The 16,040-nt window shown below is 28.2% G+C and overlaps 1 protein-coding gene across 6 annotated transcripts in view; it reads left to right on the forward strand.

Annotated features, from left to right (window-relative positions):
• Positions 1-8,484: 8,484 nt before the first annotated feature.
• LOC107451563 (ATPase family AAA domain-containing protein 2) overlaps positions 8,485-16,040 on the forward strand; it is a 51,416-nt gene continuing 43,860 nt past the window's right edge. Inside the window, exons 1-3 of one of the 6 annotated variants that reach the window (XM_043050281.2) lie at positions 8,485-8,906; positions 9,557-9,603; positions 15,454-15,550. In XM_043050281.2, the coding sequence (XP_042906215.1) occupies positions 9,580-9,603; positions 15,454-15,550 (121 nt within the window). In that variant the 5' untranslated portion in view covers positions 8,485-8,906; positions 9,557-9,579. Of the gene's footprint in view, positions 8,907-9,059; positions 9,197-9,556; positions 9,604-14,999; positions 15,112-15,453; positions 15,551-16,040 lie in introns of those variants that run through there. The other 5 variants (XM_043050283.2, XM_043050280.2, XM_071186827.1 and 2 more) reach the window with 5 other exon arrangements.

A 16,040-nucleotide genomic window follows, 5' to 3' on the forward strand; every position in this document is an offset into this window, starting at 1 on the left:
TGTGTCTCTTTTTAATTATAAGAAAATCAGGTATTTTATAATATAGTTTTAATTATTATGATTTTAATTTTATCCGAAAGTACGATATTAAAGAATATAATTAAAAAAAAAAGAGTATAAGAAAAAAGAAGAACAAAAAAAGAAAGAATTTAAACGAAAAATTAAAAGCTGCAATTTTCAAAAAGAATTAAAATATCTAAAAAAACATCAAAAAAATTTCATTTTTGCCAGACCTAAGCGGAAAAATCGCGACAATTAATTATTATGTTATTAATTGGATACTTGCACTATCCGCACTAGAAGAAGATCAGATACCCACACATGTGAATGACGGCAGCGCTAGCTGATTGTGTTGAGTGTTGATTAACGTGAATTAATTAAATATATCACCTCGTATAGCACATCGAATTTGTTGAAAGAATGTTTGTGAAAAAATATGGAACGTGCCACTTAAGAGAATTGATACTTGACGGACTTGACATACTCGAAATAGAATAGAAAAAACAGTTACTAACGTGAACAAATTCCACGTTTCAACAACCAATCCGGATTAAGATACCCACACTACGTCACGTGCAGGTATTCCATAAAGTGATTGTGCCTAATCATGCGAATTAAATCACATTTAATTGGATATTTGTGAGTGACATCACACATGTGTGTCAAATCGTGGCATTTGTCGATTAAGAAGCCAATCTGGATCGAAAGAAATCACTTCACTTCTTTTCGAGTAGCAATTAATCAATCATCGAAATAAATTTCGATCATCAACGAAAATTCCATCTAACAAAACAAATAATTTTAGGTTTAACAAAAAAGAATTATTATTACTTTTCTTTTTTACCCATCGGGAAAATGCGTTTTGTTCTAAGGTTTTTCATGCCTTCACACCTTTCGACCAGATTAATTTCCTCGACTAGATCAACTTCAACACCTTAATCTCAACTAAAGAGTTTTTAGAGCCTATAAAAAATCAGGCTAACCTAAGCATTAATTTAAAAAGCTACACAACAAGATCAAATAAAATAAAAAAGAACAAATGATAATTTTAAAACTTTATTCATTGACGTCAATAATATTANAAGAGCTATTTTTTTAAACACCTCAAAGTTTCCTCAATTAACCAAACTGGTTTTGGTGCATTTCTTCTCGCGCTCCTCACTAGTGCTTCGGCAGATTTCAATAGTGTTTTTTTTTTCCTCTTCTTTACTCTGATGTTTGAGACCTCCTTGATAGTGTATTTTTAAAAACGGTACTTAACTTAACTTAATGGTAAATTAATGGAGTACTAATTAATACTAAAAATCTTAAATATTTTTTTAAAAAATTCTGAAATTTTTTTTAAAGGAAATTTGGTTTCAAAAAACAAGAACTATTTTATTATAAGGAATTTTAACCGGGCCCTCGAAACTCTTTGCACAGTTATCCTATCTCCCAAACGCCTGAAAACGATCAAGCTTTCAATTTTAAACTTTCAGAATTTATCTTTAATTCTTTAAATTATTACGTCAATTTTTTTCAATTATTTGAGAGTTTATAATGAATTTTAAAAGCTATGAAGCTAACGTACATAAGAAATTCATCACTCAATTCGAAAATTCAAACAAAAATTATGTAAAAAGAAAAAAAAGAAAGATATTACACTCATAAGTTACAATTTTCCCTGTGACTAATTCGATTTGAATGGGAGAAAAAATTATAATAAGATATCAACATATTAGTTCACTAATTTTAATTTTGAAATTTGTTTTATTACAGGTCAATTTACTTGGCTTGTTGTTGGAATGTTAGCTCTTGGATTCGCATTAGGGGCTATAGGATTTGTAGTCTATTCCTACTTCCGGTCAAAAGGGTCAGAGTCAGGAATGACCGTCAGATTTATGAAGCAAGGTAATTTATAAAATGAACTGATAAATTAAGCATCTGTAATATAATAGTCCTTACCCGAGGACAGAACACAGAGGTTTGTAACACAACAGACTTCCGTATTCGTAATGTACATTTTTCTTTATTTTTGTACTATGTGTGTATGTGCTATGTTAAAATAAACATGTAATAAAAAATGTTGAATTTCAAATGTGTCTCTTTTCAATTATAAGAAAATCAGGTATTTTTTAATATAGTTTTAATTATTACGATTTTAATTTTATCCGAAAGTACGAAATTAAAGAAAATAATTTTTAAAAAAAAGAATATAAGAAAAAAGAAGAACAAAAAAGAAAGAATTTAAACAAAAAATTAAAAGCTGTAATTTTCAAAAAGAATTAAAGTATCTAAAAAAAAAAAAAAACATTAAAAAAATCTTTTTTTTGCCAGACCTAAACGGAAAAATCGCGACAATGAATTATTATGTTATTAATTGGATACTTGCACTATAAGAAGAAGAAGATCAGATAACCCACACATGAGAATGACGTCAGCGCTAGCTGATTGTGTTGAGTGTTGATTAACGTGAGTTAATTAATAAGTTAATTTGAGTGAGATTAACGTGAGTATAATATATCACCTCGTATAGCACATCGAATTTGTTGAAAGAATGTTTGTGCAAAAATATGGAATGTGCCACTTAAGAGAATTGATACTTGACGGACTTGGCATACTCGAAATAGAATAGAAAAAACAGTTACTAACGTGAACAAATTCCACGTTTCAACAACCAATCCGGATCAAGATACCCACACCTCGTCACGTGCAGGTATTCCATAAAGTGATTGTGCCTAACCATGTGAATTAAATCACATTTAATTGGATATTTATGAGTGACATCACACATGTGTGTCAAATCGTGGCATTTGTCGATACAGAAGCCAATCTTGTTCGACACACGTATGACGTCGCTTACAGGTATCCAATTAAATCTAATTTAAATCGCATGGTTAGGCATAATCACTTCACTTTTTCTCGAGTAGCAATTAATCAATCGTCGAAGTAAATTTCGATCACCAACGAAAATTCCATCTAACAAAACAAATTATTTTAGGTCTAACTAAAAAGAATTTTTTTTTTTTACCCATCGAGAAAATGCGTGTTGTTCTAAGGTTTTTCATGCCTACACACCTTTCGACCAGATTAACTTCCTCGACTAGATCAACTTCAACACCTTAATCTCAACTAAAGAGTTTTTAGAGCCTATAAAAAATCAGGCTAACCTAAGCATTAATTTAAAAAGCTACACAACAAGATCAAATAAAATAAAAAAGAACAAATGATAATTTTAAAACTTTATTCATTGACGTCAATAATATTAACGTTTTGTTACGTTTATCCTCTACGAATTAGTAACATTTCTCCAATAATTTCGCTTTACAGTACATAACTTCTTTTTATTTCAATTACCGTTTATTTTTATTTTTATAGTAACACGCTTTAAAAGCATAACTATAAACAAAATAAACGCGTGGTTTCAGATAAGCTTTGAAATACTAATTAGGTGACGTAGTCCACCTATGCTACCACGATTACGTTGATCATTCAGACAATCTACCCAGCGAATAAAAAATAATTAAGTATTGCAGAACACGCAATGAACAATTCTTTCAATTCGAGCTAAGCTAGGAAACATCACTGATGTTATCTTTAAAGTATTTGTCAAAATTGAATCACTAATAGTTCATTTTAAAACAATGACTTCCGCTAAACGAATAAGAAAATTCCATTTTTTAAGTGTCTTTGAATTAAAAAGAAAATCAAAACTTAAAAATTGGGCTTCGTAATTTGTTTACAATTGCACTAATTTAGCTTCATGTTGAATATCGTATTTTTAAAACCTCCAATATACCCACAATGCGGTATACAAACACACAAATTCTTTATTTTATTATTTGTATAGATTATTAAAATATACAATTACAGCTTGGCTTAATTTTCTTATTTTCATTCATAACTTATTGGAAATTCTCTCTTGATTCCGGAAAGCTGATTTTTTCCCTCAAATGTTTATTTATTTAATTAAAAAGCCATATATATAAATATGATTGATATGATATATATGATTGAAATTGCCCAACATATATTAAACGTTGAAATATTAAGCATTGAAATTGCCCAAAAAGGCTTCTATAAGTGATGCAATCAAAAACGATAACTGATTGGTTATGACGTCACGTGTGCTGAATGGAAACGTGCCTCCTCCATCCGCTAAGGCTATTTCAATACTTTTTGATACTATTTCAATACTAGTTTTGATATCACTTATATGGTATGAACATCCTTTGTATCGCATGAGCATCCTTTGTACCGTCATTGAACCGCCGACCAAATTTTTGGCTTTACGACTACTAAGTTTAACTCCGTGGCCTTTTAATTTTGAACCCAATCCAAAAGACAAGGGAACTCCTAGATCAAGTATGAGGAAAGATTTGTCTTCATGCACAACTTTAACTTAAGAACTAACCAGCACTTGCGTTACTCGGGCACCAAAATCACAAAAACCTCGATTATAAATATAATAACCAAATAATTTGTCACTTCCTTTAATATTTAGCGCATTGCTGAATTTAAAGTCCAAAAAAATTAGGTTTTATTCCAATTGTTCTATGAGAGATCTTTGTTTGTGTGTTTAGAACTCGTCTGCAATCTGTAGAGGTGTCAATCGTCGAATTTTCCCATGTTTCTTCACATTCTGCTTCTATATCATGACATCACGTTTTGTCATTTTCTTGAATCTGAGTCCACTTCATGTTGAAGGTTTTGTGCTATCTTCAGTTAAATATGTTTCACATGTCCTTTGGTTTGATATTTAGCGTAGGTTTGAAATGTCAGAAACTATCACTCCAAAATGTTGTTGTTTTTACTGACATTTGGGCAAGATAGGCTTACCAACCATTAGCTCTTCGCAAATAAAGTCAAGAAAGTGCGCTTTTCGTTTGACAAGAGAGAACCACAAGGGTGAAAGTACGTCAGTCTCGGATCTCCACGGATACATGGCAGCACCACTGAATCGTGTGGTCATTTCCTAAATTTAGACAAAGATCTAAAGGGGAAAGAAATTTTCTTCAGATCCCTGTACGCATGGTACTGCTCAGCGACTGACCACAAGACTTTCGATTAAACAAATTTTTACGATCACTTATAACGCATGTATTCGGTGGATCTTAGAGGAGTCTTAGCGGAGTCGAGGATCGAATCCCGGCCGGAGTCAGATTCTCCAACAACTGGGCTACCGCGGTCTTTTGCTGATGCAGGCGTATCAACAGAATTTATCCTCTTTCAAACTCACAAACAGTTTTGAGTTTGTGACATCATAAAACGAAAACAATTTTATAAAATTCAGAACAATTTTAAATTTGACTAATAGAGTCGCTTACTTTGACATTTTGTAAAATATTAGTGAATGCTTTCTAAAGAATCAATTTAAGAAGGTAAAAAAAAGTGGTTATAGATGAAAAATCATTTGGCTATTGTATTGTCACAGCATCACTGGCAGCGGTTTGTGAACGGGAGGGAGACAAATTTGATCCTTCTGCGAAGGGACCAAGGGGATGTGGCATCAGTCCTCGTTAAACTATTCTACCATAAAGTGCTCAATTTTGCACGTAGCACGTCGAGTTACTACCAAGGAGGGGGAGTCATCCTCTCTACGAACGATGTAAATTGTGGTATATAAATTGCCGTTGGATAAGAAATTTATTTTAATCATTCCTATTTTTATATTATTTCATTTATTTGGTTATTTTGTGTTTTGACTACTTCAATGCTGGTGTATAAGAAGTAAAATAAATTCTGTGAAAATAATATCAAACATGTAAATTTTCTGATTAGTGTGCATAAAGAAATATATTGGGAAATTATATACACATCTATTCGAAAAAGTGCTTCTGATAAAAACGCGTTTAAGGTTACCCATTTTGTACAGCGAGCAAAATAAAGAAAAATAATTTTTAAAAAAATGGAACACCCTGAATAGCTTTTTATCTAATGATCGGATCTTCATGTTTTAGGACTAAATCTTAATGGTTCGAGGGAGTGACCTAAAATATGTGAATTAATTAGTGCAAACGAATATATTAAGTTACAAGAACAGAAACAAAAACGCACTTTCTTTAATTAAAAATACTTTTCTTTCACAAATTTCTGACTCTCGAAATATAGAGAGTAGTCACAATCTAGGAAATATGGTCCCGATATGGAAATATGGTCAGGAGAGTGTCACAATCTAGGAAATAGGAGAGCGGAATGTTTGGACCCTTTAATGTAATTTCACTTTTTGACGTATTTCGCCATATCTCGAGAATTTTTTAAGCTGATCAAAAATTTCTGCACGCAATTATAAAATTCATTTTTCACAAGATCGTTCCATGCGAAAAAAACTTTTTTTAAATGTTTATTATTTTTTATTATTTTACTTGATAACAGTCGTATGAAGATTGAATTGTAAGGTATACAATTTTATACATCATTTAAAAGCATTCCATCTCAATTTCACAGGATGAAATTCAAAATTTGAATTTAAAAACCGTTGGAATATTTTCTGAGAAATCGAATACTTTGGGAGTCAGAAATCAGAATCCGTGGAAAAACAAGTATGTTTATTTGGAGAAAGTACGTTTTTTTTGTCTGATTTCGTAACTTAGCATATCGTTTCCACCTACTGATTAACATACTTGAAATCCTACCCTCAAACCATGAAGATTGAGCCCTATAACGTGAAAATCTGATTATTAGACCAAACGTTATTTAGTGTGGTCCGATTTTCATTTTATACATTTAAGTCCCTGGTGAAAGTATACGACTGGCCTTTAGTTATAGAAAATGAGAAGTTACGAATATTTGAGTTTTGAAATTTTTTTCTTTTAAAATGGCACAGTACGAGGCCTCTTTCTTTCCCTCGATTCTTTCTTTTCCTCAATTTTTTCTTTCCCTCAATTCTTTCTTTCCCTCTCTCTCAATTGTCAAAGGAGTAGAGAAGGGAGGGGGGGGTTCAAAATGTGCTTTTAATCCCCTTTATTTGATTTTTGCATATAAACTGATGTAGGATCCCGTTAAACTTTATTTAATATTTCGGTTTGTCTTTATGAGATCATTTTCAGTAAAATGTCAATGAAAAGAAATAATAATTTTCAAAAGTATATATTTATAATTTTTCTAATAAGAATACAATGAATAAAAATATGAAAAAGACAAGCATTTGCAAAAATATTCCATTAGTATTTTTCTTCATGCTTTTCAAATTAATGTAAGAAGCAAAATTTATTAATGAAGAAATATAATTCCCTAATAACTAATTTCTGCGTTTATAAGCAGTTTTTATTTCAAAGAAAGCAATGAATTAGGTTATTTTAGTCGTGTATTTAGCATGTGTCAACACCAAAGAAATTTCATGATTAAGCTGGCTACAGCTATAGGAAATTTAAGTATCTTACGTAAAATCTAATTTAAGATTGTTGATAATAAAACGATAAAAAAAAAGAAACTTTCCTTTCTTTTATTAAATATTTTCAAATTAAGTAGTATTTTAATGGTTACTTCACAATAAGAGTCTTCTCATTTTTGCCAGGAAAAGTATGGATCATAAATATTTTTTGAAAGATCTGTTGTGGAAAGAAATTGAAAGTGTTATTTCTCAAATTCAGCATGTTGAAAAAAAATAAATAGTTTTTTTTAGAATTTATTGCTAGGTTGGGAGCGGGGGAATACATATGGGAACAGCCGCAGTTTTCTTATTGAGTCCAATAATGCACATTTATTAGATTACCCGCTCCACACTTTTTAACGAAATATTTATGTTAAAAATCGGCATAGGGAGTATTTAATTATATAGAGATTTAAAAAAGGCCTCGTGATCAAACTACTCTTTTTAATTTATTAAAAATAATTTTATTTTAATGGAATAATGAATAATAACGAATTAATTTATTTTAATTGAATAATTTTATTTTAATCTTTTAATGAATAAAATATAACTATGATTATAATTATTAATAATTATAATTTCGATTATTTTTTATCATTAATAACGATTTATTTATTTTAAAATTTAAAAAAAATCTTTTATTTCAGAAAATGACTTAGTTTATTTGTTTATATATTTGTATAATTAATAGAAAAATATCTCACTTACAACAACTAATTCATTTTTTTTATTAATTTATTTTAAATTTTATTTTTATATATTAACTTATTTTTATTTATTTATTTATAAAATTAGAAAGAAAACTAATTCATTTTATTTACTTATTTTTACTTCATTTCATATGTTTACTTATTATTATTTATTTATTTATTTGAAAAACTCATAGATGTGTATTTTTTAGAACAAAAATAAATATCTCTATTCTAGTTTCAAACTTCCAACTTTCAAAAATTACATGATTTAAGTTGTATAACAACGAAATCATACATTTCCATACCTTTAAAAGGGATTTTTTAACTAAGATAATTAATAGGTTTATTTTGAAAAAGGTTATTTGAAATTCCCGCCTGCTGGCAGCTGTGCACTCTCACCTCTTTCTTATCGTAGCCAAACAATAGAAATCTTTTTGAATCGAAAAACGATAACAAGCTGAGAAAAACTCAGGAATTATTCTACAATTTGATGCCCTTGTCCGATTATCAACGAACCAGTGGCGTGAAATTAGAAATATTTTCATTTTAAATCTTTTAATTTAAGAAATTTACTCCTAATTGGCAAAGTCGTCGAACCTAGTTACCTTGCCAATCTTACCTCCCAAGGTTGTTTCATTAATTGTGGCAACCCTAACCGCCAGTTGTTGCGAAGTGAATATTTTTTATAAGTAGCATGAGGCTGATGGCGGTATGTTTATGTTTGTTAAGTTAGAATTGGTGAAATAATATACTCGAATTTATGGATATTAGACGATTAAAAAATGTGAAAGATTTATTTTTAAGTTTCAACTAACAACATGAAAACTAGATCATGCAGGGTAAATGTAATGGATGATGATAGGGTAAGTTTTTCACAAAGATAATGCAAAGTAATTGTAAACAATTAAAGTCTTGCGTTATTGTTTTGTTTGAGACTTGAGTTTCTTTACATGTGGGGTCAATGATCAATTCCTATTCTATAAAATGTTTAAAGATTACAATAATTTCTATTATGTTTGATTTTACGAAAGTATTACCACTACTTTAAGGCTTAAGTAATTTTCTCGCCAATGAAACTTCTATTTTTTTTTTATGAATACGATGTCGGAAGTCCAAAACTAGATTTTCAATGTGATTTATGTCTCATTTCTTGGTAATCTATTGACTTTCAGTTTTGGTTTAGCAGCTTATTTAGCCTTTATAGTGATGAAATTTGTCTTTTATATTCGGTATTATTTCGAAACATTTGTCGGGAATTTTTTTAATGTTATTATTTTAAAATGCATTATAGTTTTGAATTTCTTTGGTATTGCTCATTCTGTAGGGTTTTTTTTTTTAAATTTTAAATGTTTTCATTTAAATCTTTTTTTTTTTTGTTCAAGTTGTATTTTATTATTTTGGTTTACAATAAATGTTTTTATGTTATGTAGCCATCTAAGCCTTTTCTGATTCATTTTGTTCATTTATTTTTTGAAGCTATTGTCTAATCGATTTTTGTTGTATTTTGAAACAGTTCTGTGCAAAGTTATCGGTCGTATGAATCAAATGACACCAATAAAGGTATGACATTAAAATTCTGACCTTATACTTCTTCCTTCTAAGTTAATTTTTTCTAAAATTTCTAAGACAAACTGTGTTGGAAAAACAATATTTAAATATTTTAGACAATTTATGGCTGTTCTCCGCCTACTGTTAATATATTGAAAAACTCAGCATTATTTTTTATTAAGAAATTTTCATAGGTTCCTCAACTTAACTTTGAATCTCGTAGAATATGTGACTAAAATAGGTTTATATCAATTCTTTTCATTTTTAATCGGGGATGGCAAGTATCTCCCACAATGTGAAAAGTGTCCTTAGGAGAAATAGGTTTCTTCCTGCCTTAGATGTAGTGGAAAATATTCTTCTTCAAAAAGAAGTATCAAATATTAAACAGTTAATGATTACAATCTAATGTAGATAGTAGTTTTAATTTTTAAGACACTTAATTTATAATTTTTGAATAAGGAAAAACTAAAAAGCAACAATTGAAAAAAATACTAAATTTTAGGAATTTCTTGAGAATTAAAATAACTGTAATTTTGCAATTTTTTGAGTAAATTATTTTAGTAAAACCTGATTTTCTTATAAAAAACTTAAAATAGCATCATCAAATTTTATTCATATTACTAAGTTAACAAATCACATAGGCTAAACATATACATTACTAAAAAGAATTCTTATTGAATTCACAAATACAAATATAGCATATTATATTTTTTAATTAAATACTGTTAAGTATTAATTCATTTATTTAATTAAATACTCAACTAAAATAACTAAACTGAAAAACATAATAACTAAAATTTAATTAAAAATTAATTCATTCAATTTTTAATTAAATACTGTTAAGTATTAATTATTCATTTTAGGGAGCTGTAAGAAATTGCAAATAATTATTGATCCCATTAAAGCTTAAATAATTATGGTGAATGGATACTGGCAAATTATTAGTTAAACAGAATATATCCTGATTATTCCTTATTTTATTATTAAGGGAAAAAATTCATTGTTTTAGAGATATTTGTAAATATAATTTATAAAACGAAAAGTCTTAATTTATTTGTAAAAAAATATACCTAATAGTTACCTAGTATACTTATATAAATTCCTGTGGTAATAGGTTCTTTTGTAGCTCCTTAAAATGGATTAAGTACTAAAAAAAAATTTAAGAAATAATATGAATAATTAATAAGTTACACCAAATATGTCTTAATTATGTTTTATATTTTATTCTTAATCTTTTTTTATTGTTTTTGAAATATTTGTATGCATGATTTCTTATTCAAAATATGCCTTTTATTGGTAAAAAAAAAAATATTTGCTTTAAAATTTTAAAGGAATTTTTTAAAAAAAATTCTATTTATGGAGGGTTTTATTAGAACGATTTCATATTTTTTTTCACTAAATTTTTTTATTTTTTATTATAGTAAATAGTGTATCCTAGCATCTTTTCAGTTACACATTATTCTTTGGCTGTTATTCCCACTTTTTAAGTAATGTTTCTGATAAATAAAATGTATTAAATAATTTTCCGATGCACCAATTATTCTACAGTGAACTTTTCTAAATTATGCTAAATATCAAGATATGTTCATGTAAATATAGTATATATATAAAACTAAAAATGCTGAGTTTTCTATACTTTTAACATTAAGAGGTCACTATACTGCGGGAGAAACTTTTTGTGGCAAGTTTTTTCCACCGCCATTGGTGATTTAAAATATGAAGAAAGAAAAGTATAGAGAAAAAGGGACTTCAGGTAAGCCTAGAGTAAATCATGAAATTCCAGATGCTGAAAAAATGTTTTGAAAGTATCAAAATGCAGATAAATTGTTGCAGGTTAATTATTACACTGTGCCATAGTTTGTTTGCAATTTGATGTTTCTAAATCATTTTTTTCAGCGAACACATGAAGAATTTCTCCTGCCGTATAGGGTCTTCTGAAAGGTCAACAGTCTTAAATGTTGCTTGCTATCTAATTTCTTTTAAATCTGAGAAGACTTTTAAGTGAAAGCTGAAAGTTTCCAGAACTTTTTCCCAATCCGTTAAATGATTGGAATTCAATATTAGTTAATGTTTATTCTGAATACTGAACTTTGCATGAACTCTCTTTGCATGTTATATTTTACTCATTATTTTATTTGAAATGTTTGTATTGAATGTAGATGGCACTAGTATTTATGGTTTCTTCAAGAATGGCACCCATTACAAAATGGTGCGGCATATGTTTTTCTGATGCCACATCTATCGATATTATGGGTTGTTTATAGGGTTCTCACCAGCAATGAAAATTTAGTGACCCAATAGGTTTCCCTTTTCATTTGTCTTTCAGAACATAAATAAACAAGTTTTAGAACCCTTGTTGTCTCCCGCCAGCTTTGCCGCTGGTCTAATTTCATTGTGGTTGACAGTTATAAACAGAGGTGTTATGGAGGATAATGCATGTTGATTAAAGAAGTGATGTGAAATTTTTTAATTGCCAATAACTTTCCATTAGCTGTATTGAAAATGTGGTATTTAACAAGCATATTTCAATTGTACCCTTTTATTTTATGTTTGTTTTTAAAGCTTATTAAAGCCTGAGCTTAAGAATGTAAATAATGAAAAAGCCAAGAGTAATTTAGAATATTTGGTTTTTTGTTATTTCATAATCTAATTTATTTGTTATCTAACTGACGAATTGAGTCTTGTTCTTTAACAAATTCATAAAAATATTGAGCTTGAATAAAAATTTAAAAAAAAAATTTTCAGTCATTAAATTGTAACAATGTAATTAATGTAATGTAGCAATTTTTAATCAATTTTTTTTTTACTAATATCAAGTTATAATTTTGTTTTTAGTAATATAAAGAATTATTATTATATTTGTCCGGAGCTTTGATTGTTATATATTTAAAAAAAAAAAAAAAAATCCTTATATTAAAAATAAGATTTTTGATTTTTTTTTTCCAATCTTCAGTTAAGGTGCAACATTGTTCCCTATACTTAAATAAGAACAACAATGTATATAATAAATAAGTATTTACTTAATAGTAAAATAACTACTTTACTAAAAGAAAAAAATGCATTGGTACGGAGATGAATTGNTTTGATTGTTATATATTTAAAAAAAAAAATAATCCTTATATTAAAAATAAGATTTTTGATTTTTTTTTTCCAATCTTGTGTTAAGGTGCAACATTGTTCCCTATACTTAAATAAGAACAACAATGTATATAATAAATAACTATTTACTTAATAGTAAAATAACTACTTTACTAAAAGAAAAAAATGCATTGGTACGGAGATAAATTGGTTTTCTGACTTCATTTTCTTGAGGGAAGGAAATCAGAAGCCTCATTTTTTCCTGAAATACGTAATACAAAATGACCATGTTTTAAATTTTTAAGATGAAAAGATCTTTAGTAAATTGTTCTATTCAAAATAATTTATTCCAAATTCACTAAAATGTCTCTTAAGCATTTTCTCTAGATGAAATCTTTAATTTAAATATCTACAACAGCTTAATACCCAGTTATAAAAAGCAACTTTACGTGGAATAAGTTGTTTTAAATTTTCAGCTAGGCAAGATATTTTGCAAATTGCTTCAAAAGATTTCTATTCCTAAAGGTTTTTAAAGAGCCTGTTTTACTAAAATTTTCTATTTAATAATCTAGAATAATTCTGTACCTGTTAAACAAAAACTATGTTTAAAAAAAGTGTTTCAGTTTTAAAGTAGGAAGGATTTTGTAAATTGCTTCATAATGTTTCTATCAAAAATAATTTTCCCATATTCACAAAAATGGCTTTTAAGCATGTTCTCCCTCTGAAATCTCTAGTTTACTTATTTGTAATGATTTCTATTTAAAAAACGACTGTGTTTTAAAAAAAGTATTTTTGGAAAGATTTTTGTAAATTGCTTCATAATATTTTGATTCAAAGTAATTTTTCCTAAATTTACTAAAATTTCTCGTAATCATGTTCTTTCCCTACAATATTTAATAATCTATTCACTTTTCATTCAACATAATCAACTACTACAATATCTACTAACCTCTAATTTTATACCTATTGGAAGAAGCAACTATTTCGGAAAAGATATTATCAGTAGGGTGACCCGGGGTAATTCACGATCACTCTGATTCTGGGGTAAATAATGATCACCTAAATTTTATTTTAAAAAAATAATTTTTTTTTTAATTTGAGGCATGGACAAGAATGCTTGTACACTTTACTAAAGTATAACTATGTTTACTTAATAATAGTTTTTTGTTTAATCTAACAAAATAAGTATCTTTTAAAATGCCTTTTGTATTTTCTATTTCAAAGATCAGTTTCAAAATGTGCACATTTCTGCAAAGATCCCCCTCCTTCTCTTAATAATAAATATTTTGAGTTACTTTCTTTTTCTTTGATATTAAAATAGTGTAGGCTTTTGCTTAATCATTTCACATCTACTGTAAACATTATAATTGATTATAGGAAACTATATCAAATGTTGCCCCCTACAGATGAGGTAATTATTGATCACTGGGGCAATTCCTGATCATTGTCATTTCTTCTAATAAATAGTATAAAAAATAGCTAATAGTTAATTGTCTTTTCTTAATAACAGTTCATATTTATTAAGTGGAACAACTATAAAATATATTTTAACTATAATCACAAAATTTTTTTTTAACTGTATACAAGAAAAACGTGTTCTGATATGTACCATTTCTAGCTTGTCTTACCTTGCTTCTATCTTAATTTTATGTGTGTACATTGTTCGAATAACTTTTAAGTTGATAAATTAACCTAATATAAATATGGTGAGAAATTATAAGCTTAAAAAGGATACTAAGCTTCTAGAAACCAAAAATAGTGAATTCTCTTAATGTTCGAAAATGAAAACAGTGTGAGAACTGTTGCCAGAGATGAAGTGTTAATCTTTATTCCTAATTTTAAATAAAACGTTTTATTAGCTGCTTAGACGTATCTTTTTGGTTTATTTGTTTGATCTTAATGTCTTATTTGTTAATTACCACTGTATAATTATTTTTAAACAGCCCATTTACTATAAAAACTGGTGATCAGTAATTACCCCAGAAATGATCAGGATTTACCCCAGAATTGATCAAGAGAAGGGGTAATTCCTGATCACTAAAAATTTAGAATCTTTTAAATTCTAATTAGATTTTCAAACAAAAGAAGGTAGCATGGGACTCATCTCACATAGCCTCAAACTTCCAGTAAATAGTAAAATTCTATCTTGAATAGTTTTTTCACAAAATAGATGTTTGCATTTTTTGATCATGAATTACCCCAGGTCACCCTATCACTCACTGATCATAATCATTTTTTGTTTACATAATAATGCTTCTCAGACTAAAATTATATGAAAAATGCTATGTTGTTACACTTTGATTTCATTTTATAAATCGTCACATTTTAAGCTTCAAAGTACAGATTTAAAGTTTCAAATCAAGTTTGAGAAGTTTCTTTCACAGTGGAAATTGCCTAAGTTTTTTTCCACAGTGTCTCTGGAAGAAATAGGTTATTTCTAACGTAAGTAAAAGAAATATGAGAAGTTCTTTTTCGAATAGAAATATCAAGTTATCAAGCAATTATTTAAAAAAAATTTATTTGCACAATTTCGTTTTTAGTACTAAACTAGTATTAATTATCCAAGTTATTTAATACATTATTTTGAAATAAATGGAAGATGAATATATCTTGTAAGTGAAATATATTTCCCAAATTTCTTGCTTAGTTTTTTGTCTTTAATGGCCATAAAAATGACCTTTTTAAATCATTCAGCTTAAGATTTGTGCATTATTATTTAAAGCAGAATTAGTTGATAGTTTTTATATGCCTTTTAAAAGTGTTTATCCTTTTTTATTTTTCTAGGAGACCGAGACAGATGATAGCTCAACAAATTCATCTTCTCGACAACGAAAGCTTTCCGGTAAAGTTGTTGCCCATCTTCAGAAATATGATAGAAATGGTATGTTATCTTTTATTTTCCCAATCAGACTTAGTCTATAACAGAGTTTGCATTTGTTGCACTGAGTATGGAATATTGTTTACTGCATATATTGGATCAGAGATTCCACTTTCTATAGTGCGTCAAATATACCAGAAATCGTTGTGGGGAAGTGACAAGTACCACTATGCAATGTGCAATTGCATAGTGGTACTGTGCAATTGCATAGTTTGTGGTGCAATTACCACTATAAATCTTAAATCTCAATTCACTAGACATGTTAACTTGATTCCATAGAGAGGTACCTTTTGATAGATGAAGGTTGACATAGTCGATAATTAAGCCCCTTCAATGGTGACCTGGACGTGATGGTCCACATTAAGCAGTTGATTTGCTTAAAAATATACTGCTCAAAGGGGAGAGAATTTTTTCTGTGAAGTAAATACAGTCTCCCGATCAATAAACAATATTGAATAAAAACTATAATGTGCAAAATGATATAAATAAATAA

Source organism: Parasteatoda tepidariorum, chromosome 10, assembly GCF_043381705.1.
Source record: "Parasteatoda tepidariorum isolate YZ-2023 chromosome 10, CAS_Ptep_4.0, whole genome shotgun sequence".
NCBI lineage: Eukaryota > Metazoa > Arthropoda > Arachnida > Araneae > Theridiidae > Parasteatoda > Parasteatoda tepidariorum.